This window comes from Dasypus novemcinctus, chromosome 11 (assembly GCF_030445035.2).
Source record: "Dasypus novemcinctus isolate mDasNov1 chromosome 11, mDasNov1.1.hap2, whole genome shotgun sequence".
Taxonomy (NCBI): Eukaryota; Metazoa; Chordata; class Mammalia; order Cingulata; family Dasypodidae; genus Dasypus; species Dasypus novemcinctus.
Genome location: NC_080683.1, coordinates 123537911 through 123562657, shown reverse-complemented (window position 1 = coordinate 123562657; position 24747 = coordinate 123537911). Strand labels below are relative to the sequence as shown.

The 24747-nt window shown below is 52.2% G+C and overlaps 1 protein-coding gene across 7 annotated transcripts in view; it reads right to left on the bottom strand.

The window, feature by feature from the left end:
- Positions 1–24747, bottom strand: part of UTRN (utrophin) — a 437542-nt gene that overhangs the window by 339071 nt on the left and 73724 nt on the right. For 6 of the 7 annotated variants that reach the window (XM_058307593.2, XM_058307595.2, XM_058307590.2 and 3 more), the window contains one exon: positions 13722–13783. The exons of the other annotated variant lie outside the window; for it this stretch is intronic. In XM_058307593.2, the coding sequence (XP_058163576.1) occupies positions 13722–13783 (62 nt within the window). The remainder of the gene's footprint in view (positions 1–13721; positions 13784–24747) is intronic. 7 annotated transcript variants of the gene reach the window in all.

Here is a 24747-nt window from a genome sequence, read left to right as displayed (position 1 = left end):
CTCCTTTTATTTTTATTTTTTTGATAATAGCCATCCTAGTGGATGCAAAGCAATATTTCACTGTGGTTCGGTCATGTTTTAACCTGTGATCGCGGTATCTGATACGGAGCCTCTTCCCGTGTGCTAAGAAGCCAGTGGCTTTCAAGCCGCTTCATCCCCTAGCTCGTGCGCCCAGCTCAGCCACACCTCCTCATCCTAAGTCACAAACGACTGTGAAGATCAGATGATTCCAGATGAAAATGCCCTGAAAACTAAGCAATGGGTGCTGCACTAAGTATAACAAGGGTTACTCTACGTCATATAAAAATATTCCAACTAAGAAATCTCCACAGAGGTTATGAGTTCTAGTTCTTGACAATAACAAGTGTTTTCTAAACAATAGTTACTTACTGTTCTCATTTCTCATTTATTTAAAAATACAAAGCAGAATTTGACACGGAACGTGAAACAGAGGAAGGGCCAGGAGCCCCCGAGACGTCTCCTCAAGCCCTGCCTTACCCTCTGTCCCGCCCCTTTTACCTGTGCCCCCCCTTACCTGTGCTTACCTGTGTTAAATTCAGGTAATGAACAGGCACCTAGGATTTCTACCCTGAGCCTTTGCATGGTTCATACACTACAAGGAGGGAAAGCGGTACAAAGCTTTCAGCAGAGCAGCGGTAAAGAGAGAACCCTGACTTGTTTAAAGCAGGAACAAGCCGCCCTTCTCTTCCAGCTGCCACTGTCAGGTACGGGGACCCTGAGAGACCCCCACCTGTGATGCAGGTGACACACTCCGGAGGTGAGACTGCAGGAAGCAGAGCAGGGACACCGCCCTGCGGCCGGGGCAGAAGCCAAGGGCGGGGGGCCCTCCCTGCCGCCCCCTCCCCTCCGCCGCCCAGCCCCCCCCCCCTCACCCACCCAAAGGGCTTTTGAGCAAATGGGCCACCAAGCGCCCAGCACCCCGTCAGGGAGCGCTGAACAACCCCAGTGCTGGACCAGAGAGAAGACATGAACGAAGAAAAGGAGGAAGCGGGGTGCAGGGAGAACGGAAGCACGGGGGGACAAAATGAGCTCCTCGAGGCCGGGGACACGGGGGACACCTGCAGCCCAACCATGCCTGGCAGCGGTCCACCCTTCCCAGAAACACTGGCCATCTGGCAAGACACAAATGAAACAGCATGATATAAAATAAACAAACGCCCAAAAAATAAAACAAACGCAAATAGTCGTCCTTGTTACAATTACCATGCCCCTCGAGCACGTCCTCCAGGAACACGAGGCCTCGCCCTCTGGGCACGTTCCGTGATCTCTGCCTCTATTTGTCCATCTGATAAGAAGAAGTGACAGGCGCTCCCGCTCCGTAAAGGGTGGTGCCACCATTCGTGTCGCCAACAGCACCTCAGACTCCCTCCTGCCCTAGAAGAGCCATCAAGTGCCCGTGGTCTCAGGAAGGCCTGGTAGAGGCAAGACGTATCTCCAAAGGAATCTCTGCAAGCGCCAAGCTCCCCGACGCCATGACGGGGAGGGCCGTATGCCCTGCAAAACCGACCGGGGACGCAGGGGCCCATGCCCCTCGGGGCCACGGCAAGCCTGCACCCTCCTAAGCTCCCGTGCTCGGCGACCACACAGCCCTGTCGCTGGCGGCACTGGCTGTCCCTGAGGGCCACGCACTCCACTCTCGCCGCTTCGCCCGTGTGCCAACTGAACAACAGGCTGAGAAAGGCCCCCGGTCACGTTCCGGGGAGGGCAGAGGCGGCGGCTGCACGGGCAGTTCGAGAAGCCAATGCCCACGATGGGGGGTCACTGCTCCTGTTTTTAAAAAACCAGCAGTAACCCAAGCCCATGGCTTTCTCCAGGATGACGGGTTCAGGTCAGCAGGGCCGACTACCAGGCAGGAAGGTGCCCTCTCCGGGAAGGACGCTACGTCCCAGGTACGGCCAGTGCCCGAGCAGGGGCTGGCGAGGGCAAGGCGCAGCCTGAGGGCCCCTGAGCAGAGCACGCGGAGGCACCTGGACGCGCACGGAGGGCACGGCCAAAGCCGCCGCTCGAGCCTTCCATGACACACACACGGCCAGTGTCCACAAAGCTCTGCAGAGTCCAACGGACACGGCCGGCGGCCGCACAGATGGACAAGAGTCAGCTGATGCCCGGAGCTCCCCTGGAGCCCCGGAAAGGAGGGCGGCACCTGCGCTCCCCGGCAGGGCCCCGCCAACAACGCCTTCCGTGACAGCCAGCGAAGGGCGGCTCTGGCGGCCAGAAGACTCCGTGGCTACCACGCAAGGCTGCCGTGGTGGCGTGGAAGGGGCCACGGACACGTGCCGGGTGGGCATGGCTAAGCTCCAATAAAACTTTATTGTGGACACAGAAAGTCGAATTTCATCTCCATGTCACGAAACGGGACTCTTCCTTTTGTTTCAATTGTCTGAAAATTCAAAAACAGAAACAAAAAAAACCTTCTCACCCTTCTTCGCTTGTGGGCTGTACAAAACCAGGCAGAGGAGGCACAAACTGTCCGAGACACCCTGTACTTCATGTCCTCAGCGATTTATCAGATGCGTGATCTCTTCCTTCCTAATAGCACTTTGGGACGTCCCCACGTCTTCCCCACTTTACAGGGGAGGAAACTGAGGCACAGGAGCCCAGTGAGAGGCGGCACCTGTGACACCACGAAACAGGGTCAGGATCCGCGGGCCCCAGGTCAGTGCCGGCACCAGGGGCCTGGGGGCCTGGATGGCGGGTGGCAGGGAGACGGGAGGGTTGCCGCGCAGGCAGGGGCGGGTTGCACATGGGTGGGCTCCCAGACAGGCCCTTGCCCGGAGCACACAGCTCACAGGGGGCCCGCTGCTGTCGTACGCCAGTGCACAACTCAGGGCCACTCTGGGAGACGGGGCACAGGTGTCAGGGGTCAGCTTCCCTAAAAATAAAAACCGGCTCATCCGACAGGTGGCTTCTCCTTTAGAGTTTTCAGGGTTGTCTGTCGAGGCCTCTCTGACAGAGAGAACACCGTTTAAAATTCAACAGGGTAAGCGCTGGGTCTCTGCAGAAATGCCAGTTCCGGCGCCCTCCCCACTCACGGGAGCGGGCGTCCGTGGTCTTCCAATAACACAAAGAGGAATAACCGAGCCCCTTGCACAGGGGGTGGATATGCCTCGGGCGGCACTGAGCCTTAAATTCCAGGCAACATGACCTTCATCCAACAGCGTGTGTCCCCAGCCGTCCCCCGCGTTGCCTCTCCCCACAGTGCCTTCCACTCCCCTAACACCACCTCTAGTCACATCACTGGCCGGGAGGAGAGACGCGGGGCCCACAGGGCAGCTGGGGGGCAGGCGCCCGTGCAAACACCATGGCACACGGAGCAGGTCCGAGGGCACGGCCGTGGCCTGGAGAAGGCTGGGGTCCCAAGGCCCAGAGCAGGTCAGCCCATTCCGGCCAGGGGAGGGCCATGTGGGCCATCAGGCCCACCACAGCCGAACGTCACATTTTTCAAAAGAAGCTGGATTCTGAATTGTTAAACGTAATCTCCAGATGTGCACACGTTCCTAAGGCAGAGGGCTGGACAGACAAATCTGGTCTAAGGCAGACAGAGTCAGGGGGTGACTGATGGGCACCGCACAGAGGGGGAGCATAGCGTGAGCAGACAGCAAGTCTCCGTGGAGAGGGGCACACTCATGCACGTCCACACAAGTACATGCACACGCACACACTCAGCAAAAGTGGTACCCTCCTCTTGAAGGTCAGTGGATTAAAAGTGAAAATCTTATCTCTGGACTTCTTATCTTAGCTAATATTTTACATGCCTCTGTATTACTGTGTAAAATCACTGTTTGCATTTGCCAGGCTGCTGTAAGCAGATACCATAAAATGTGTTGGTTTAACTATGGGACTCTATCAGCTCCCAAGTTGACAGTTCAGAGTCCATAAGAACATTCCGATCGAGGCATCGAGAGGTGATGTTCCTCCCGAAGGCCAGCTGTGGCGGCCCTGGACTCCTCCACCACCTGGCGAGGCACATGGCGGCACCTGTCGGGCTCTCAGTTCTCTTCCAGGTTTCACTGCTTTCAGCTACTTGCCTTTGTGGCTTTTTCTCTTTCTCCATATTCATCCCATTTATAAAGGACCCCAGTAAAAGGGCCCACCCTGGGCCATGCCTTAACTGAATTAATCTCATCAACTTACAATAGAGTCACACCCACAAGAACGGATTCGCTCTAAGAGCACGATTTTCTGGGGTACACGCAACTTCGCATCACCACAATCAGAACTGTATACACAGAGTTTTAAAGAATGGCGCTGCTACTGAGACAAAGCTAAATTGGTAAGACTGGGTTCATCACAATTTTGCAGTTTAACCAATGAAATGAAGCCTGGAAGCATCCAAACTGGCTTCTTAACGCAAGAGCAGGAGAAGGAGCATATCGATGGCAGAACTGGCCGAAAGCCCTGAATGCCCCAAGGGGACCAGCCAGGACCTTGCAGGTACCTGAAGCCTGCACCCCAGGAAACAGGCTCTTTGTTTCAATTCACTCCTGGGGCGTGAACCTGGTAAACAGGACATTCAGCTAAGGGGTGGCCAGCGGACTCAGGACGGGTCTTAATGCTTTAGTAAATGCCTCAAGGGAAGGCCACAGAGGGAGAAGCCGCAGGGGCAGCCGGACGCCAGCTGGGCTTGCCGAGACACAAGACGCTGCCGTGTGCACTGCCTTGAGACGAAGCGCTGAGCCGGACGGCCTCGGACACCCGGAGCCACCAGCCCTGCGGCTGAGCCAGCCCTTCGCAGGGTACTAGTCTTAGCAGAAATGCAGACACACCCAGATAAGAGGAGCCACAGCAGCAACGACAATTGCCCAGAGAGGAGGAGAGGCGCCACCCGCCATGCTCCTCAAGGATCCGGCACCATCAGCACAAGAGCTGAGAGGGACGCCCGGCACGCAGAAGCTTGCTGGGAAATAGAGAGGGGACAGAGAGGAGGGATGAGGGACAGAGAGAGCAGAGAAACAAACAGCTCAGGTGGCTGCGGGACCAACCTTTCTGGAATCCGATCAATGAATGAGCACCCACCTTCCGAAACACAAAATACCGTAACACACAAGCCAAACCCAACAGGCTCTCCATCACCAGTCGTGTACACGGGCTGCCTTTTCACTTTGATGCTGGCAAGCAACTGGCGTGATTCAGGTCATGCCTGGGATGGCAAAGACCCCCGGGGTCTCAGCCACCTGGTGGTCCAAGGCAGGGCCTGCCCCCCACACAGACACCAGGCTCGGGGTGCAGGCCACGTGCCCACCGAAGGGCCCGCGCCCCGGCATCCGGGCCACACTGCACTGGGGGGCTGTGGAGAGGCCTGCAGAATGTAGCTGCCCAAAAGTGGGTCTCCAGAAGGGTGGAGCTGTGGGGAAGGGGGGGGCTGGCATCCATAGCGATAAGGAAGTGGACATCACCATCCCAGCGTCCACAGGATGGAGGATAGAGTGTGGGTGAGAGGGGACTTACTGATATTCCACTATGGAACTATTGTAGGAGCAATGGAAGAAACTGTAGCATTGATGTGGAGAAAGTGGCCACGGTAGCTGCTGAGGGCAGGGAGAGGGAAGAAGAGATGGGATGTGGGGGCATTTTCAGGACTTGGAGTTGTCCTGGGTGATACTGCAGGGACAGATGCTGGACATTGTGTGTCCTGCCATGGCCCACTGGGTGGACTGGGGCAGAGTGTAAACTCCAATGTAAACCACTATCCATGTGGTACAGCAGCGCTCCAAAATGTATTCACCAAATGCAATGAAAGTCCCACGATGATGAAAGAGGTTGATGTGGGAGGAGTGGGGCAAGGGGGGTGGGGGGTATATGGGGAACTCTTATCCTTTTTGAATGTAACATTTGCGAAAAATAGAGAAAAAAAAGAATCCAAAAAAAAAGCAAGGGTAAAGGAGACCCCCATTCAGTCCAGGAGAGCCGCGGCCTCTTCTCGGGCGCCTGCTGTGTCAACACAGGACAGGCCTGCCCTGGGGTCGGGGATCAACCCAGGTCCACCTCAGTGGCCAGGCGAGCCCAGGCCTGGAGATCAATCAACACAGGGGACAGCAGGGGGCCTCCAAGGAGCCGAGAGGTGGCCCCCACTGTCTTCTTGACAGCCGAGACGGTGCGAAGTCGCATCCACACCGTGGGGTCTCGCCCGATGGCCGCACACCCTGACCGGCCGAGTTTTCTCTCTTCAATCCGTGGGTCCAGGGGGCTCTTTCTGTTAGGAGAATTTTCTTTTTCTCAGATTTCCTTAATTTTTTAAACTTTTTATTTTGAAATAACTTCAAACCTACAGAAAGGTTGCAAAAAATAACACAGAGGAACTCGAACATACCCCCTACCCAGATACCCGGAATTCCCAACTTTAAACATTTTGCCACATTATTATATCATTCCATCAATCTACTGACCTATCGAGCTATTGATCTATTTTCTCAACAGGTGAGAGGAGGCTGCACACATCCAACTCCTCCAACACGTAACACTTCCAGGTACACTTCCTAAGCGCAAGGTTACTTAAGTCACCACATCAAGGACAATGACCAAACTCAGGACACTTCACGTTCGCATAAAGCGTCTATAATTTTTTCGATAGCTCCAATAACGTCCTCTGGGCCCTTTCCCCCCATCACTAGATCCAGACCGTGGACTGCATTTCATTGTACCGTCTCTCCTGTCTTTGCATTTTTAAGTTGGCAGGAATTTTTCTTTCCCCAGCAGATGGTAACAGCAGGAATGCCGGCCTGCACGTCGGGGCTGGCACCTGCGTGACGTGGAAGGCTCTGGACAGCGCGCTGCCCGCTAAGGGCGCGGGAGGAGCCACGCAGGCTCCGGCTCACCTTCGCCTGGCTTTGTGCCAAGACGGGAAGGAAGGACTTTGGGGAAGAATGTCTGGGACTGAGTTTGCTGCATTAGAAAAATTCTTATGCAAATAGCAACAATAAAACCACAGTGTCAGCTTCGGCCCACGGCCGGCACGCGGGTGTGGGCGGCCACCCACAGCCACGGGCTGGAAGTGCCGGGCTCGGGCCCCGCTGCAGAGGGGGTGCAGAACGCATGACTGCGACAGGAAGAGTTGGTGGTCCCTAGCACCCCCTCTCCTGCATGTCCTCCTCGGCCTGCCTCCAGAGCAGAGGCCTCTGGGCTGGCCAGCGGTCCCACAGGCCGCACAGGAAGCACAAGCGGGGGCGGTCTGCTCGCCCCTTTCTTGGAGAAGGGTGAGAAGCCGTTTCCTCTCGGTTGATCAATACCAAAATTGACCGTCAATTACAAAGACCAATTTGTTTATCAAATTTGTTCAACTACAAATGTTAATACGCTCAAAGTCTTTTATTAAGTGCTTGATATGTGCACAACATGACATACTAATAAATATAAATAACACGTATTTTTACTTTAACCCGGCAACAGATGGAATTCATTTTACAAGTATAATGTTAATAAATTCCCCAAAAGTCAAACTGAGAAAGGAAAAAGAAAAATCAAGCCTACGTAAGCATAGCCAAAACATATCTGGAAGCTGGTGTTCATTGTTACGGAATGCACTTGGTTGCTTTTCGAGGTACGGGGAACTAGACATCAATTGAATCCCCTTGTTAAGGAACCATCTGAAAGGTCAGGGCTCCTAAACAGTAAGTTAAAGTTACACCTGTTCGTGAAAATAAATCAAAGGTGGACCCATGCACAGCTCTCAGAGCGCAGCCCTCCAGGAGAGACAGTTGGAGGAAGGGCTATCGAGGTGAGAGAACGCCTTCAGCTGCTTCTGTGCCACTTCCTTTCCACGCCTCCCACTCAACTTCCCTGCACTTAATATTGTTTTGTTTTGTTTTTTATTCTTTATTTTCTTTTAAATGTTACATTAAAAAAAATGAGGTCCCCATGTACCCCCCCACCCCTCCCCCATCAACAACCTCTTCCACCACTGTGGCACATCCACTGCACCTGGTGAATACATTCTGGAGAACTGCTGCAGCACATGGACAGTGGTCCACATTGTAGTCTACACTCTCCCCCAGTCCACCCAGTGGGCCATGAGAGGACACACAACGTCCAGCAACCATCCCTGCAGCACAACCCAGGACCCACACTTAATACTGTGGTCAGCAACTTGCCCTGTGAAGAAGTAACGAGCAAGAGGGCACTAAAAGCAACGGGCGCCATCTGCCATGGGAGGCATCCGACCATTCCTCCAGGCAGAAACCCCAACAAAATGCCTCACCGATTTCCTCCTTCATGTTCTGAGCATTTGAACGTCAAGCCTGGAGCCATCTCCGGGAGGAAAACCTGGCACAGCCGGGCCTCAGAAAGGCAGACATTTGCCCAAAGCCAAGCCGGCGTTGGGGAGCGGGACACGCGCTACCTGACGCTTACTGGTCGACCCCCTTGGGCGAACCGCCTTGCCAAAGGGACAACTCACGGCCTCAGCTCCGCCAGATGACCAGCCCTGACGCCGGCCAAGGAAAACGCAGGCTCAGAGTCAGAACAAACTTCCCCGCGTTGAAGCAGAGGCTTCCTGCCCCTCGGGAGGGCAGCCCAGTGGCCAGCGGGGCACGCCAGAAAGCGGCCTACGGCTTTTTCCGTTTGTGTTTAAATGTCTGGACAGCACGACCAGGGACACGGCAAGCCAGCCGCCCGTGTTAGGGCTTGTACTTCGTGTTCCTAAGTCCTTACATCTCCTGGAATGCTTCACAATTTCTTACAAATATGAGGCAGGTGATTGGGCTCAAGAATGGAAACCAAGTGACTTACAAAAACTAGGAGTTTCCCCGAGGTCATAAATAAATGAGCAGCATCTCCAGGAATAAGTGTTTATTTTCTGAATTCTTAGCTCCTTTAGGTAACCTTTCTCCCCTGAGCTTTTCCTAACTCTTCAAAACCCAGCTACCTCAAGTCAGTCTGCACTGTGTGGTTTTTTCACCCAGGCTCGGAAGTGCTGTGTGTTCTATGAAATATTAACAAGGATTTGCAGCAAAAGGATGTATGTGTTTATAGCACATGCTGCCTATTGAGAAAGCTACTGCTTTTCCATCTACAGTTAAAAATCAAAAGATGGTTTTTAACCCCTGTTATTTGGGATTTCGAAGCTCTTTACCAACTCCCTTATCCAGGAATGAACCTTCGAAGGCCGAGGTTTCCTCCACACCAGTGGAAGCAGGTGGGCCCAGGTAAACCTGCTCTAGGAACCAGGAATCACACGCTGTCTTGAAGTCCAAGTGGTTATTTACAGCTCCAAGGGTGCAGGCACACAGCTTCCAGCATTGCTGGATTCGTTTTTGGCTTATTTGTGTGAATTAAGGCAGCAAAAGTCCCACAGTGTTGTAGCCACATCCATGCATCCTAAGTCTGGGTGATTCCACACTCAGGGCCCAGCTCTCCTATGTCCTCCCGATTGGACTGTCTCTGACCGGCTTATGCGTGCACAGTGTCAAGTACGTGGACGGTGCATGCGTCACCGTCCTTCCTGCAGTATCAGTCCTAAAAATACTCGCCAAGGGCCTGCGACCTGCCCAGAGCCTGGCCAGGGATCAGAAGCCTCTCCACCTCTGAGGTGTGCCCCAGTTCCGAGAGAAAGACAGATATTCTCAGATGCGAGTATTTAAATTACAGTAAGTCCTTCCCAGGATAACACTTTGCAAGTATAGAACTTATCTGCTGTAGTCTGGGAACTCAGAAAAGGGGTCCTTAAGAAAGCAACATTGAAGGGGGAGGGGGAAGGGAGGAGGAGGGGAGGAGGAAGGGAGGGGGAGGAGGAGAGAAGTAGGAAGGGGAGGGGGAGGGGAGGGAGGGGGAAGAGAGGGCAGGTAGAGCAGGAGGCACGGGGAAGGGCCCTGGAAGGGCCATGGAGCGGGGCAGGGGCAACAGGAAGGAGGGCGGGGCCAGAGGAAAGCCGAGGCGGCAGCAGGGGTGGCCAGCGAAGGACAGGGCCGGGTTCTACGGAAAACCTGAGCCAACAGGGTCTGTAAGGAATCACCGGCTCCTGCACCCTGGGGAGGGGGAAGGCCGAGCCCTGCAGGGCAGGCAGCAAGCAGGGAGCTCTGAGGAAGGTTCTGAGGAACTCCCAGGAGAAGCCGCTGGTCGAAGGAGAGACGGAAGTGTCCATTCTGGCTGCTAAAATCCTCAGGTCCCCTCTAAGGCCTTCCACTGATGGCACCTGCCTCCTCTCCCTGCGAAGGCTGTCTCCTGTTGGCTGAAGATGTCACCAGCTGGGGATCAGTCAGCTGACTGATGGTTTAATCCACGAAACACCCTTGCAGGAGCCATCAGGCCAGGGCTTGCTTGGCCAGACAAATGGACACCAAAACCTGGCCATGCTGACAGCTGAGCTTCACCATCAGAGGCAGCCCCTGAGAGGTCTTCGAGAAGAGGAAGAGAGAAGTTTACCTTTTAAGATCACTCCAGCTACTCCATGGCAAACGAAGGGGGGTGGTGAGGCGTAGAAAGGAAGGAGCAGTTGGCAGGCGTTGAAGGATAATGCCCAAAAAGGTCAAAACGTGAAACCGACACGGGTCAAAGACTTTACCTCATTATTCAGGAGGGAGCCAGTAAGTGCTACAACAGGTTCACAGGAGAATTCACGGAAGGACGCATGCCTGAGCAAAAGCGTGACGCGAAATACATTTACGACAGACGCAGAAACTGGTCTATCAAGGCGTTAACGATCAACGTTCCAACTAAAGTGCATTTTATGGATCAGAGTCCCACTGAAAAAGGATCAGTTCTCTATAACTTACAGAGAAGTGGCTCAAACATAACGAAACGCAGAGCTAGCCCAGTGGCTGAGCTAGATGGGGCACCCACGAATCTCACTCCTTCTTTTTTTTGGCCCGTTTTCAAGTCTTCAACGATTTTTCCTAACACAGATAATGTCTGGGAAAAGGGAAATATCAGTAAAGATGGAACAAAGTGGACAATTTTTAATGGATATAGATATTAGAATCCACAGGCCCCGGTGTTACGAAGGGCCAGGATAAGAAGGAAATGAAACACAGTGATGGAAGAGTTAGTTGAGGTGGGAGGGGTGGCAAGGGGGGCGTGGGGGGGTATATGGGGACCTCTTATTTTTTTAATATAACATTTAAAAGAAAGTATTTTACGAATCCAAAAAAAAAAAAAAAAAGAAGGAAATGAAACAAAGCTCATTATCTTCAACAGGGCACATGTCTCTCTCCCACGGGTACGGGAATGGTAGCATGCCAGCAAGTGAGCAACCATGAGCCTTTCTCCAGCTCAGCAAGCGTTAACTGGCGCCAAGTGTCTCTGGAAATCGCCCAGGCTAGAACCCCCTTGCGCCGGGAAGGAGCCGGACCTGAGACAGGAAGAAACACAGACAGTGGCTGGCATTCAGCGCCCAGGACAGCCCCGGGGTCCTGAGAGCCACACTCACACGTTCCTAGATAACTCTGTGCTAGACCACCCAAATTTCCTCCCAGACTTGACTTCCTACGAGAGGTCCTCCGAAGGGACAAGTCCCTGGGGGCAGCCCTATTCCTGACACTTTGTCACCCAAGGAGAGAAGCCTCCAGCTTCTGAGTCGGCCTAAGTAACCTCGGGTGTTTCCGAACTTCGCACAACCGCCTGGTCTTTTCCATTGTCTTGGCAAGAAAGACAAGCGTCCGGGGCAAATAATTTCATGGGACGTCAATCCCCACGTAACTTTACAGCAGTCGCAAACATCATGAAAGCACAATTTAAACAGCCATGTCACCAAGGGAACTGCCCTGGCACGACTGGGGTGTGCTGAGGTCGTCTTAAAGATTCCCTATTTCAGAATAAACGTTAAGAAGCCCCTTGAGGGAAGCGGGCTTGGCCCAGTGGTGAGGGCGTCCGTCTACCACATGGGAGGTCCGTGGTTCAAGCCCCGGGCCTCCTTGACCCGTGTGGAGCTGGCCCATGCTCAGTGATGCGCGCAAGGAGTGCCCTGCCACGCAGGGGTGTCCCCCGTGTAGGGGAGCCCCACACGCAAGGAGTGTACCCCATAAGGAGAGCCACCCAGCACGAAAGAAAGTGCAGCCTGCCCAGGAATGGCGCCACACACACGGAGAGCTGATGCAGCAAGATGACGCAACAAAGAGAAACACAGATGCCCGGTGCTGCTGATAAGGATAGAAGCCATCACAGAAGAGCACTCAGCGAATGGACACAGAGAGCAGACAACTGGGGAGGGAGAGAAATAAATAAAAAATAAATCTTAAAAAAAAAAAGAGAAGCCCCTTGAGAAAATTCAGAGGCCAGGCCCAGCTGAGCGGCAGGCACTGAGAGCTCAGAGGGGCAAGGGGCCAGGGGGGGGCCATTCAAGCCGAGGCATGCATGGGAGTGACCGGCTGCTGGCCAGTTCAAGGGCAGCCCTGCCATGCCCCGGGCACGGTGGTCACGGCACGCACCTGGGCGGCAGGCGAAAGGCTGGCCTGAGCCAAAAGGACCCTGGGGGACCTGACCAAGTCCGCTCTCCTTTCCCAGGGTCACGGCTTGCCCCCTCCCCTGCCCGGCGGGCTGCCCAGCTCTTCTCACTCTTGTCACCGGGTACGAAAGGCGCTCCATCCATTTCGGAGACTCCCTTCCACCACATTCCAAGGCCGCCTCTCCCCAAGGAAGGCTCATCTGCTCAGCCTCGTATTCTGGGAGGTGGGCTCAGGCCTGAGCACGTGGAGCAGGCGGGCGCTTTTAAAGGTGTCGCTAACACTGGGCCCCGAAAGTCCACGGGGGGCCTGCACCCCCAGAATAGGGCAAATTGAGGTTCAGCAGAACGGGGCTGGGTCTGCTCCGCGGTAAGCCCGCACGTGCGACCTCACTGACGTGGGCGCCACCTCCCTAAAGTCTCCGTTCCTCCCGTTCCCGGAGATAAGACAATCCTCAGGAGAGAAACTCCAGCAACCCGAAGGCGGGGCCTCCAGGCCGCTTTGAAACCCTGTGCGCAGCCTGTCTCTCTCAAGGAAACAGCCAGGGGTAGGTGGCTGACCTCTGCACCCTTCTCAGAAGACTTTGGAAACTGACTCCGACTCAAAATAGCCTGCACACTCTTTAAAGCAGCGCCCCGGCGCTTCTCTGAGAAACCCTGACTCTTCCTCTTGCCATCGCGCCATCCTACAAGCCATTAATCTGAAAACTGTCCTCCCACCCCGGCTTCAGGGGGCAACAGGCCAACCTCAATAACTGAGAGTCACCGCGGGACGAGCTCGAAAATAGCACGGCCAGGCCTCCTTCCAGCATCCTCTGTCCCTAAGAGAGTATCGATCAGAACGCTGGTTGTCTTCCCAGCGGTCAAAGTGCTGAGAACGACGGGACCGCGGGGGAAACAAGAGGACACCCGAGGAGAAACCAGAGAGCGGCCAAACCTCGCAGGCGACGCCCAAGGCCGAGAAGCCCCAGGGCCTGCTGCAGAGGCGAGAGGCTGCCTGCAAGGCAAGAACGGGTTCAACCCGGCAAAACTGAACCACTGTCTCTTTGCCTAGGTGAGCACACGGAGAATGTTCCAAACGAGGTCTTCCTTTCCAAAACGCACCCAGGATTTAGAGAGTCCACCCCGAGAAAGCCAGGTAAAAGCTAGGAGCACCCCAGACCCAAGTGCGCCAGGACGGCCGCTTTAACTGGGTTTAGAGCAGAGTTAGGAGAGGATGGGTCTGCGCGCTCGCGCAGTTTCCGGCCGGCCGCGTAGCGTGGGGACCCTCACTGCCCTTCCAAACCCGGCTCTCGGCGTAGGAACGGGGGTCTCAACCGTCCTCTGTTACCTTTGAGAATCGCGCGTTTATCCATTTGGTGAAAGTTTTCTTCTGGACATCGTCGTGTTCATCTGGGGGAGGAAAGAGCAGAGAGAAAGCCGTGAGGGTCTGTGCATCACCAGGACACCAAGCTGGCCGGCAGGGCGCAGGGGGCAGCGTCGGGCTCCAGGGACCGCACAGCGCGGCTGGCAGCCCGTGCCTGGGGCCTGTCCCAGGCCTGGTGGCCTCTCGACCAGCCTCTGCATGCTGCCCAGGGGCTCCACCGCGCATGGAGGGCAGCAATGGGGCAGGGCCCGCTTCCTAAACACAACATTCAGCACTTGCCGTTGAATTTCAAGTAAAATTTAGGAGTGAAAAAGTGTTAACGTGGTCAAAGCAAAACTCCAAGGTATCCAACAAAACCAAAGGGATTCGTGTACCCCTCCTTCCGCAGCCCGCTGGCCTCTGGGACACGCTGAGGACGAGGCCATGTCGGCCCTGCAGCCCCTCTCCCCTGGCAAGACCGGCCAGGCGAGGTTCTCAGGACCCCGAGCTCTAAAACAACCCACACGCTCTGCAGGGGAGCTTTTAAAAAACATTGGCCTGGGAAGCAGACTTGGCCCAGTGGTCAGGGCGCTGGTCTACCACATGGGAGGTCCACAGTTCCAACCCCGGGCCTCCTTGACCCGTGTGGAGCTGGCCCATGCGCAGTGCTGATGCGCGCAAGGAGTGCCCTGCCACGCAGGGGTGCCCCCGCGTAGGGGAGCCCCACGCACAAGGAGTGCACCCCATAAGGAGAGCTGCCCAGCGCGAAAGGAAGTGCAGCCTGCCCAGGAACGGCGCCACACACACGGAGATGACGCAACACAGATTCCCGTGCCGCTGATAAGGATAGAAGCGGTCACAGGAGAACACACAGCGAATGGACACAGAGAGCAGACAACTGCGGGGGAGGGGAAGAGAAATAAATAAATAAAAATCTTTTTTTTTAAAAAAAAAAGAAAGCATTGGCCTCATTTCAATGACCCCGTCCTTTTCCACGCTCAGCAAACACATGCGCATCTTCACCAGCGAAGCGCCTGGACTCCGGCCGAGCGGCTGAGCTAGGTGTGGGCGGCCACCGGGAGTCGGACCCAGCAAAGGGCTAGAGAGCCAAACTGACCACTCCCCAGCCCACGAACTGGGCAGCCCGGGGTGACGCCCCCACGTCCCCATGCAGTTCTCATCCGCAGAGCAGGGATAAACGATGCCCGCTGGCACGGCGAGGGTCGGCACCCGTGAGGGGAGTGGACACACAGCGAGGGGCAGCACCGGCTCCCGTCAATGGACACGTTGTTACGGTTTTACCAGGACCAGGCCTGCCCAGGGGTCTCCTCCTGTGACGACAGAACCCCACAGCCTAGGCGCCTCACCATGTCCTCTCCTCAGCCACCCCCCAATTCTCCCTGCAAACCAGCGAGACAGCCTGGTTGGCGCGGCCTTCGGAGCAGCACACGGGCCATCTCCAGGCCATTCCGAGCTGGTCGGGGCAGCACGGTGGCCGGGGCCCTACCCCAGGGGTCCACCTGCCGGGCCAGCCCTGCACCCCTGCTCCCAGTGGACCCCACGTCGCCACAGCAGCCCCGGAGAGCAGAGGCCATGGGGGCACGCACCCAAAAACACCACCCCCAAATTGCGGCCTTTTACGCGAAAGCAGGGACCGCCCGCGCCTCTCGGTCACAGCTACCTCGCGGACCTCGGGCACATCTGCCCTTTCGCCTCCTGGCAGGAGAGTCTGCAATGAGTAAGTCACTCCTGGAATAAAATAAAGCAACAGCCCCGGAGAAGGCACCTCTACAGATCCAGGGTGAGCACTCAGGACGCGGAGGTGAGTCCCTAAGAAAGCAAAAACCCCGATGACCTGCCCCTGTACCCAACACCCGGGCAGCGACAGCCGCTCTCCAGGCCATCGCTGTCACCTGTCACCTCTCCCGTCGACAGCACCCCACAGGAGCCGCCTGTCACACGCGCTGCCCGGCCCTGCCTCGGCCTCCAGGCCCCAGGGGCAGAGTGGAGGCTGCAGGTCCAGAACACGAGCTGCCAGGCGCGGGGCGGCGGAGGGCGGGACCCCGGCCCCAGCCCGAGGCGTTTAACGGCAGCGTCGGGGCCGCACCTGGCAGACCCAATCGTTTGTCCCCGTCCCCTACGAGGATTTAGTTTTTTCTATTTTGCCACATTTATCATTCTTCAATCCTATTAGCCAAAACGCATGTAACACCCATAAATATTCAGTTCTCTTGATTTCCTAGTACAGTAGTCACATAATTTAAGACGTTTTTACCATACAAATGGGAGAGGTTCTAAAGGAAAAACATTACATTTTATTCTTTCCTAACCTCTGTCCAGAATATCTGATCTCTTTATCTTCAAACACATATTAAAATATTTAAAACTATCTAGTTTGTTCCACAGAGAGTGGACAAAGAAGTGAGGGCCTGGAACCTTCTCAAATGAGAGACCAAAATTTTCCCATTTTATCACAAATACAACAAAATAGTGTTTACAAAAAACAGATTCCTCCCATACAGAGATGTCTATCAAAAGTAATGAGGTCACGTTTACACAGTAGTCTTGAATCTTTGGGTCAAATCAAAGTCTGAATAGGAGTGTAAGTAGCCGAGAGCGGAGATGAAATAAGTATTTTCTTGTAAAAGGTAAGTAGACTAACATCCAAATGTTTTGAAAATACTGCAAAATTTATAAACACTCTTCTGTATTCATTTTCCTGATAGTTAATGAGGAGGAAAAAAAAGATTCCTATTTCAGCGGGCAGGCCTTCGGCCCACACTCGCCCTTTTCTCAGACATACATACCTCTCATTTTCTACCAGGCAGGAGTTCAGCAAAAGACAGGAACTAGCCTGAGGCTTTTCAAGTATGGGATTAAAAATGCAACCAATTTTGGAACACTGACGAGCTCAGAGCTTCCCTTCACACCACGGTGAAGCTAAACAACTTTGCAGGGTCTCTTAAAAAACACCTGCAATGCCAGAGCAGGGCGGCCACGAATGCAAGTTCTGCTAAGTCACTCTCTTTCCCAGAAATGTAGGCAGAGCTGGGGCCAGTCCAAAGTTATTTCAGCTTTCCATTATCAAGACGATTTATTTTAATTTCACCCAAAGAAATACAGAGAAGTACACAGCACAAGTTTTCCTATTAGACGATCCACACCTTGTTCACTGTGCGCTGATTATCACCCCATCAGCCCACCTTCTTCCAGTTTTCTAAACTTAAGCAAGTGCTTCCTTTAGAAGTGGACTTCAGAGCCCCACTTAGTTGCGCAAAGCCTTTGCTAGCTTAGCAAATCTGACCCACTGGTGGCCTTTCTCCATTAGGACAAGCATGGGATTGAATTAGAAGAAAAATGTTTTAAACGCATTAAGGCTGATTTTCCAGATTCCTCCTCTAAACATTTTGCTCTTCTTAAAACGCTTCTGACATGCTCACAGCAGCCCGGGGGCTCGCCGCTGCCTCCAATTTTATTTCCGTGATGGGCCAGACAAGTGACATGCTCAGTAAAGCTTCAAGGAACCTGGTGTGAAATAATTTTTGCTTCACCAGCTCAAAAGCTAAATTCTTTAGGCGGAATTTACCAACAAATCTCAATTTAAGTCCTAATCTGGGAAGGTGGCTTTTCCCCTCCAGGAGGACACAGGGGTCTCAGGAGCTTGTACCCGGCCAGAAGCCCCCTCCCCAGCCCAGGGCACAGGGGCTGCCTGCCCGCCCGGCACAAAGCTATGTCCTTAACGCAGCCACTCAGAAAAGAGGTCCCTAGGCTTTAAGCCAGAAAAGAATTGCCCAGTTTTGGGAGGATTTCAGACTCGCTTGACTTTATTAAAGCCCCTTCCACAAGCACAACATTGAAAACACGCTAGAAAGTCAACTGCTCATCACCAAAGGAGCGGGTGGCCGAGGCAAGGGAAGTGGGCAGCCCTCCCCCCTCCCTCAGGCCCTCTGAGCCAGCGCCAGAAGACAACTAGCTCATCCTCCTGCCCCGTTTCCTCACACCCAGCCTGCCAGTCTCAAAACAAGACCAATGCAAACACTCACACAGTATCTATTAAAATATCACAGGAGGGGAGCAGGTGAGGCTCACGGGGTTGAGCGCCTGCTTCCCACATGGGAGGTCCCAGGTTCAGTTCCCAGTGCCTCCTAAAAAATACAAAAAAAAAAAAACAAAATAAAACAAGCAAACAAGATAGTCAACCACCACACCAGGGAGCTGAGAGTGCAAGCAGGAGAATCACATCCATCAGCCATGTGGGATGTAAGCCCCTCTTGATTTAGAGGTGGAGTGGACATCACCATCCCAGGGTCCACAGGATGGAGGAATAAAATATGGATTAGAGTGGACTTGCTGGTATTTTACTAGAGAACTATTGTGACTCTAGCAAATAAAGAAATTGTAGCACTGATGAGGAGACAGTGGCCACGGGAGTTGCTGAGGGCAGGGAGAGGGAGGAAGAGATGTGATGTGGGGGCATTTTCAGGACTTGGAGTTGTCCTGAATGGTATTGCAGGGACAGATGCTGGACATTCTATATCCTGCCATAACCCACTGAATGGACTGGGGGAGAGTGTAAACTACAATGTAAACTATCATCCATGCAGTACAGCAGGGTTCCAAAGTGTATTCACCAAATGTAATGACCGAGCCACAATGATGAAAGAAGTTGTTGATGTGGGAGGAGTGGGGGGGTATATGGGAACCTCATATTTTTTAATGTAACCTTTTTTGTGATCTATGTGTCATTTTTTTAAAAAATGATAAAAGAATGTTAAAAAAAAGTGATGAAAGGAAAAAAAAAAAAACCAACACAGGGAGGCAATGTGGCTCAGTGGTTGAGTGGTTGAGCACCAGCTTCCCACTTAAAAAGTCATGGGCTCAATCTTAGCTCCCATACCTCAAAAAAAAAAAAAATCACTGGAAATACAAATATTATACACTATTCAGCAAAACAGTATAACAATATGGATAAAGCACCAGCCGACAGAAGTCAGCCTGCTCTAATGCCAGACGGAAACTCCATGAGTTTGTTTCAAAGTCAGGCATCTTCAAGGGACCCGCAAAAAAGTTTAAACTTAAAGTGTATTTTCAAAACTGTCTAAACTTCTTAAGTGAATGAGAAGTCTAGATAATCTTTCTAATGACATGTTTGTAGTATTTACACAATGAAATTATTATGACTTAAAACAGCACATAAGCAAAAAATGAAGTAAAAGGCACTGAGATCAGAAAAACTTAAATCATCTCTATTTGTAGAGGCCATGATCCTGTATCTAGAAAGTTCTAAGGAATCCACAGAAGCACTATTAGAATTAGTAAACAAGTTCGGGTAAGTCTGAGGATACAAAATCAATGTACAAAAATTAATTGTATTTTTTATATACTTGCAATGAACAATCTGAAAATGATATTTACAAAAACAATTCCACTTACAACAGCACTGAAAAGAATTAAGTACTTCGGAATTAACTGAATAAAAGAAGTGGAAAACTTTCTCTGGAAACTACAAAACTTGGTTGAAGGAAATCAGAGGTGGTGGCCAGAGGACACGGGGCTGCTTTGTGAGGGAATGAAAATGTCCTAACCCTGACCACAGCGAGGCTTGCGCATCTCTGTGAAGAGAGTAAAAACCGATGAACTGTATAATCTAAATGGCAAATTACATGCCATGTGAACTACATCTCAATAAAGTTGTTGCCAGAAGAACAGCCGTCAAAACGGCTTTTCTCATCCCTCTGTGTGTCAAGTGAGGTAGAAGCTGACGGAGCCCCTGGTATCTTCGGGAGGGATGGGGGTGGCATGAGAAGGAAAGGGAGTGAGTCCCAGCTGGCTAAGAGGAGTGGGCGGTCAAAGGAACTGCCCGTGTCCCCCACGCGCCCGGGGCCAAGTCACAAGCAGAAACAAGTGGGGCAGGCAAGAGGGGGCGAGGCACAGAGGGCATTTCTTCTCCAAGGACAGATAACGTCTTGTCATACGATGATGGGCAGAAGGGCTTCTAGGCAGAAAAAGGCTGATCAGTGCCCTCTTCATTCCAGGCTCGCACTCAAGGCGTACCCAGGAAGGGCACATTTCCTAAGACAGAATTGTGTATCTACCGGAGAACACGGAAGCCTGAGCCTGGCACGATGCCAGAACAATACCTCTAGCATAACCCAAACCTTAAAAGGTTTCAACCCTGAAAATGTTAACTCCTGTGAAAAAGTAAAAGGGCACAGAATTAGAAAAACATGCCCAATAAATATTCTTTTAAGAAAATACAGACACTTTGAAAAACAATCCCATTAAGCAAACATACTCCTCTGACCCGCCATCCTTCAGGCCCAGAAGTCACGGCATCCCAGGAGCTCTTGGACTCCAGGTCCGCACCGCCTCACCTAGGCTATGTTGAGAATTCACGTCCTTATCGGCATTGTGGGAACTTGTTGGCTCCAGCTGAGACCCAGCCTAACGTACCAGAGCCGCCCGCCCTGCTATCACAGGGCATCTAAGCAGCAAGGTAGGGAGCTGGCCCAACGCCCTCCTCGTACCCCAAGGAAAGGAGCCAGGCATGCCCTCTTCCTCCCAGACTTCGGTCTCGAGACCACCTTTGGACAAGGCCAACACTACCAAGCAAAACCCCTGGGACGTGCTGGTACCCCGGGACGTTTCCAAGGAGCCAAGCCCACACCACGCAGAAGCACCTGGGGTCACGGAAGCCACACGCTGCTGCAGAAGGAATGCGCTCCATCGGGAGCTGTTTTCACAGTTTGATGCAACCATTCACTGCTAACCAACTTCTAATTTTTTCAGTTTGTTTCTTCTCCTTTATGGGCTCCTCCAGGTGCTTAAAGAATAAGCAGGTCCAGGAGGCGATGGTTTCCCACTTTCCCTTTCTAGAGCTGCCACACTTTACCTGAAAGAATGTAAGATTTATGGACACCTGGCATACGTGAAACCCTCTCTCTGGAAAAACCTTTCGGGACAGTTCCTAACATCTTAGCTATCAACCATACTAGAGCTGCTGCAAAAGAGCAAGGACTCAATTTATGGGTGTTGAAACTACACACCTGACGTGCTGACGCTTCACCTGGGATTTCTGCCCTGTGGGGTTGTTTAGGAGGTGCCAAATGAGTCCTGCAGATGATGACTCGGTCATGACAAGCCAGTAGAAAATCACATTTTTTTAGTGATTGACAGAGGTTAAACTTATAAAAGAAAATGTCCATGAGATTAGATTTCTCATTTAATCTTCATTCTTATCAAGCATGGATCATGCTCTACAAACTGGCTAGAGACATCTCAAGACAGACTGTTCAAGAAACACATTTCTCTAGTTGTATGAAAACCCGTGCAAATGAAATGGGAAACATTTTTAAAATGTGAAAACACGCAAACTCTGCCATAACAAGTTCTACTTGCCTAAACCGAAGCAAATACATCTCCTCAAGACTGCCATGTAGGCTATATATATATATATATATATATATATATTTTTTTTTTTTTTAGGTACCTGGGCCGGGGACTAAACCCAGGACCTTGTATGCAGGAAGCCAGCACTCAACCACTGAGCCGCAGGAGCTCCCCTGAGTTGGTTTTTTTGTTTGTTTGCTGTATTTGTTTCCGTTTAGGAGGCACCAGGAACTGAGCCTGGAACCTCACATGCGGGAAGCAGGAGCTCAATTGCTTGAGCCACATCAGCTCCCCTATTTTTCTTACTTTAATTACTTTATTTCTCTTTTATATTTTCCCCATATTATGAGAACTCTTCTAGAAATCCATAAATCTACATGGAAAGGACAATAAAAATATCCAAGAAATATTACTTCTCAAAGAAAAAAAAAATCCCAGAGAAAAAGATCCCAGAGAAAAAGATTCAAAAAAGAAAAGAATATTTCCAGTCCCCAAATGTTTTCCTGACTTTACATGCAGGAAAGCAATTATTTCCATTAGAGCTGATGGGGAAAACCGTTAACTGTACCCCAGGTGTCTTCTAGAATCACGGCCAAAATCATCGCACTGGGACTCCATATATAGATATATAAAAGCAGAGAGTCATCTGTGAATGGATATCTTAAGGACCAGTGGACATATCCTGAAGTCAACACCACAGGTGAGTTAAAAGACCTGGTAGTTCATTTTGGCTCCCCTCGTTGGGACATTCTCAACTCAGTTCTTGAGTGTCAGGAAATGTACACACACCTGGAGACAGACAGACACCAGGCAACAACCACCTGTGAAACCAGACCCAGGTGAGCCGGAGCTCCCCAGGTAGCAGCGAGGACATCCATGAGGCTGGACCCAGGTGAGCTAGAGCTCCCCAGGTAGCAGCGAGAGCATCCATGAGGCTGGACCCAGGTGAGCTGGAGCTCCCCAGGTAGCAGTGAGGAGCAGGACTGCCTCAGGGGCCCTGTGAAGAAGCAACTCCAGGTCACCTGGATTAGACCTGCCAGGGGGCCAGCAGGAACCTCCGAGCGCACCGCTGCACCTTCTCTGCTCAGCCCGGGCCCTGGGGGCACCCTAGGGCTACCCCACCCTGTCCCCTTCATTTCCAGCAGTAGCCTCCTCCTTCCCCCTGCCGCGCCCCTGAGGCCCCCCAGCCCTCCTCGCTGCCCCCAAGTTCTGTCCCTCACCTGCCCGTCCCTGGCGCCGCGTGGGGGCGTCTCTTCCCCTTTCCTTTCTCTTGAAACTCCCTCTAGAGTATCTTAAAATACTCTAAAATACCTCAACACAGCATGATCCTGTTTGGATGGAAGTCAGAGGCTTCCAACACTGCTGCTAACGAGCCTTTAAAAGAATTCCCTTTGCGTGTTTTAAGGTGACAACTAATATTATCAAAAGATTAATAAAGTGTTAAAAGAGATGGAATTCCCAGCATACTGTAATTGAGCTGCAAAATTAGTTCACGCAGTTAACAGAAAATGGATCCTCTCCTACCGAACGGGCAAAACTTGGCCTGTCAAAGCACTCAGCTGAATCAAACGGACTTCAACGCTCTACTTAAGAGCCATGTTGAAACGCGCCTCCCTTCGGAATCCTCCTGGTAAGACATGATGGACAAACGGAAGGAAGGCTGGGGGGCAGGACTGGGCGGCAAGTTGAGTCAAGCAGGCCCACTTGAAAAATTCCTGCGCGAGTGCTCTGTGCCGTGCATTCCCAGATCGTCCTCCTGGCAGGGCCTGACGTAGGATTTGGGGAGGGGAGAAAGGGGCGCTGAAGGGAGAGATGGGAGAGGAGCAGCCCAGTGCCCACGGGGCCCCCAGGCGACCAGGCGGGTCACCCTAACCCAGGCCGCGGCCTGGGAAGGTCAGCGGTACTGCGTCAGCGAGGCCGGGCCGGGCGGCGCAGGGCACACCCAGGCCTGCTCACTGGCCTACTGAGCGCGAGAAACGGGCCCTGGCCGGCCCGATAACACCACGATAAACGTGAGGGGTAGTTCCCCGGGGAGCCCAGTGTTGGTCAGTGACCGTGGAAGTGGCCCAGCGTTTTATAGACAAAACAAATGCAACTCCCCGACCTTGATTCAACAGAATGTGACACTGGCAAGCCCAGGAGGCTTCGCAGCCCCGTGCAGGATCCAGTTACCACGATTGTTACTAGTGCAGTGAAATCCTCCCTCTCAACACAGAAACACTCACACATGTTCCTCAAGACTCTTTCTAACGGCAAAAAAACTGGAAACAGTCAAGATGCCCATTCACGGAGATGGTTTTAAAAGTATGTTTTCGTCCACACATACAACTATTAAACATGGTACTGAAGAAGAACATATGTAGATGTGGAAGGATTGTCCCCACATAGTAAGGACCAAAAAAGTGACGTATTAAGTAGGGCATCGCGTGTCGCTTAGACTCTGTGCACGGGTGTGACAGAAAGGCTATCACTGTTAATCTCTAAACTAGAAGATTCCGGCAGTTCTCATTTTCTCTATTTTCCTAGCTGCATTTTCTAGTTTTTTAGAGGACTTTTCTTCAGCGCATCCACACTTCTGTACTGAAGTATGGGCAAGGAGGCGGCGAGGAGGCGCTGGCAGTTAGGAGTGGGAACTGAGCGGCGGTCTCGCAGGAGGACGGTGACACGAGGGTGACCGTGCGTATTTAATTACACGCAGGCCTGAGGGACCCAGGGCGGCCACGAGAGGCCCCCCCGGGAGCAAACCCAGAGAACCGGGCGAGAGGCAGCAGGCCCAGCGTGCCGGCCACGTCACGCCCGTCCTTTCTTCAGACACGCCAAGGAAAGACAACCTACTGGTCACGGAATTTTTAAAGCAAGAAAACTAGAGTTATTCAGAAGCGGTGCTTGAATTTTTTTTTTTACATTGAAATGTTTCTCTATTATTTGGAGTGTTTTAATTTTCTTAATTGCAAGTTAAAACTTTTTAAAATATAATTTTTATATTTTATTTTATTTACTTATATATTTTATAAATGAAATTTTAATTGCCAATTAAAAATGTTTTAATGGCAAATCCACTAAAATGTCATCTTTTGTCCAAGATAAACACTTAACAATAAACAGGAAGAACATATCAAAAAGGAACACCGTGTTTCCCTAGAAGTCAGGATTTCTTCCATGGACCCCAGAGCTAAGAAACCAGCCCATAAAACAGGACTCCTTGCTTAGAGGTGCATACACTGAAAGCACATAGGTAAAATAACTAATAGTCTCATTTTGAAAAAGGAATACTGCCCCATGTTCAATTTCCATAACAATGTAAAAAGCCCTTTGATCTACAAGCGTATTTTTCCATTAAAAACCTTACTCAGAAGGGACAGGCAGGAAGATAAAAAGAGAAAAGCCACAGGGGCCCATATCCACGCGGCCCCAAGACGCTGATGGCGTGTCACATCCACGCCGCGGTTAGAAATCGGGGTCCCGCCTCACGCAGGCGCTGCCTCTGGTGGTCTGCTGGGGGTCTGAGACCCGTCTGCCTTGGTTTCCTCATTTCTCAATTCTGCCTGTACCAAACTCGGGAAGTACCTTCTGTACGGAATGGCTCTTCCTCTCATTTAACTTCATCATAAACTCTGAAGCA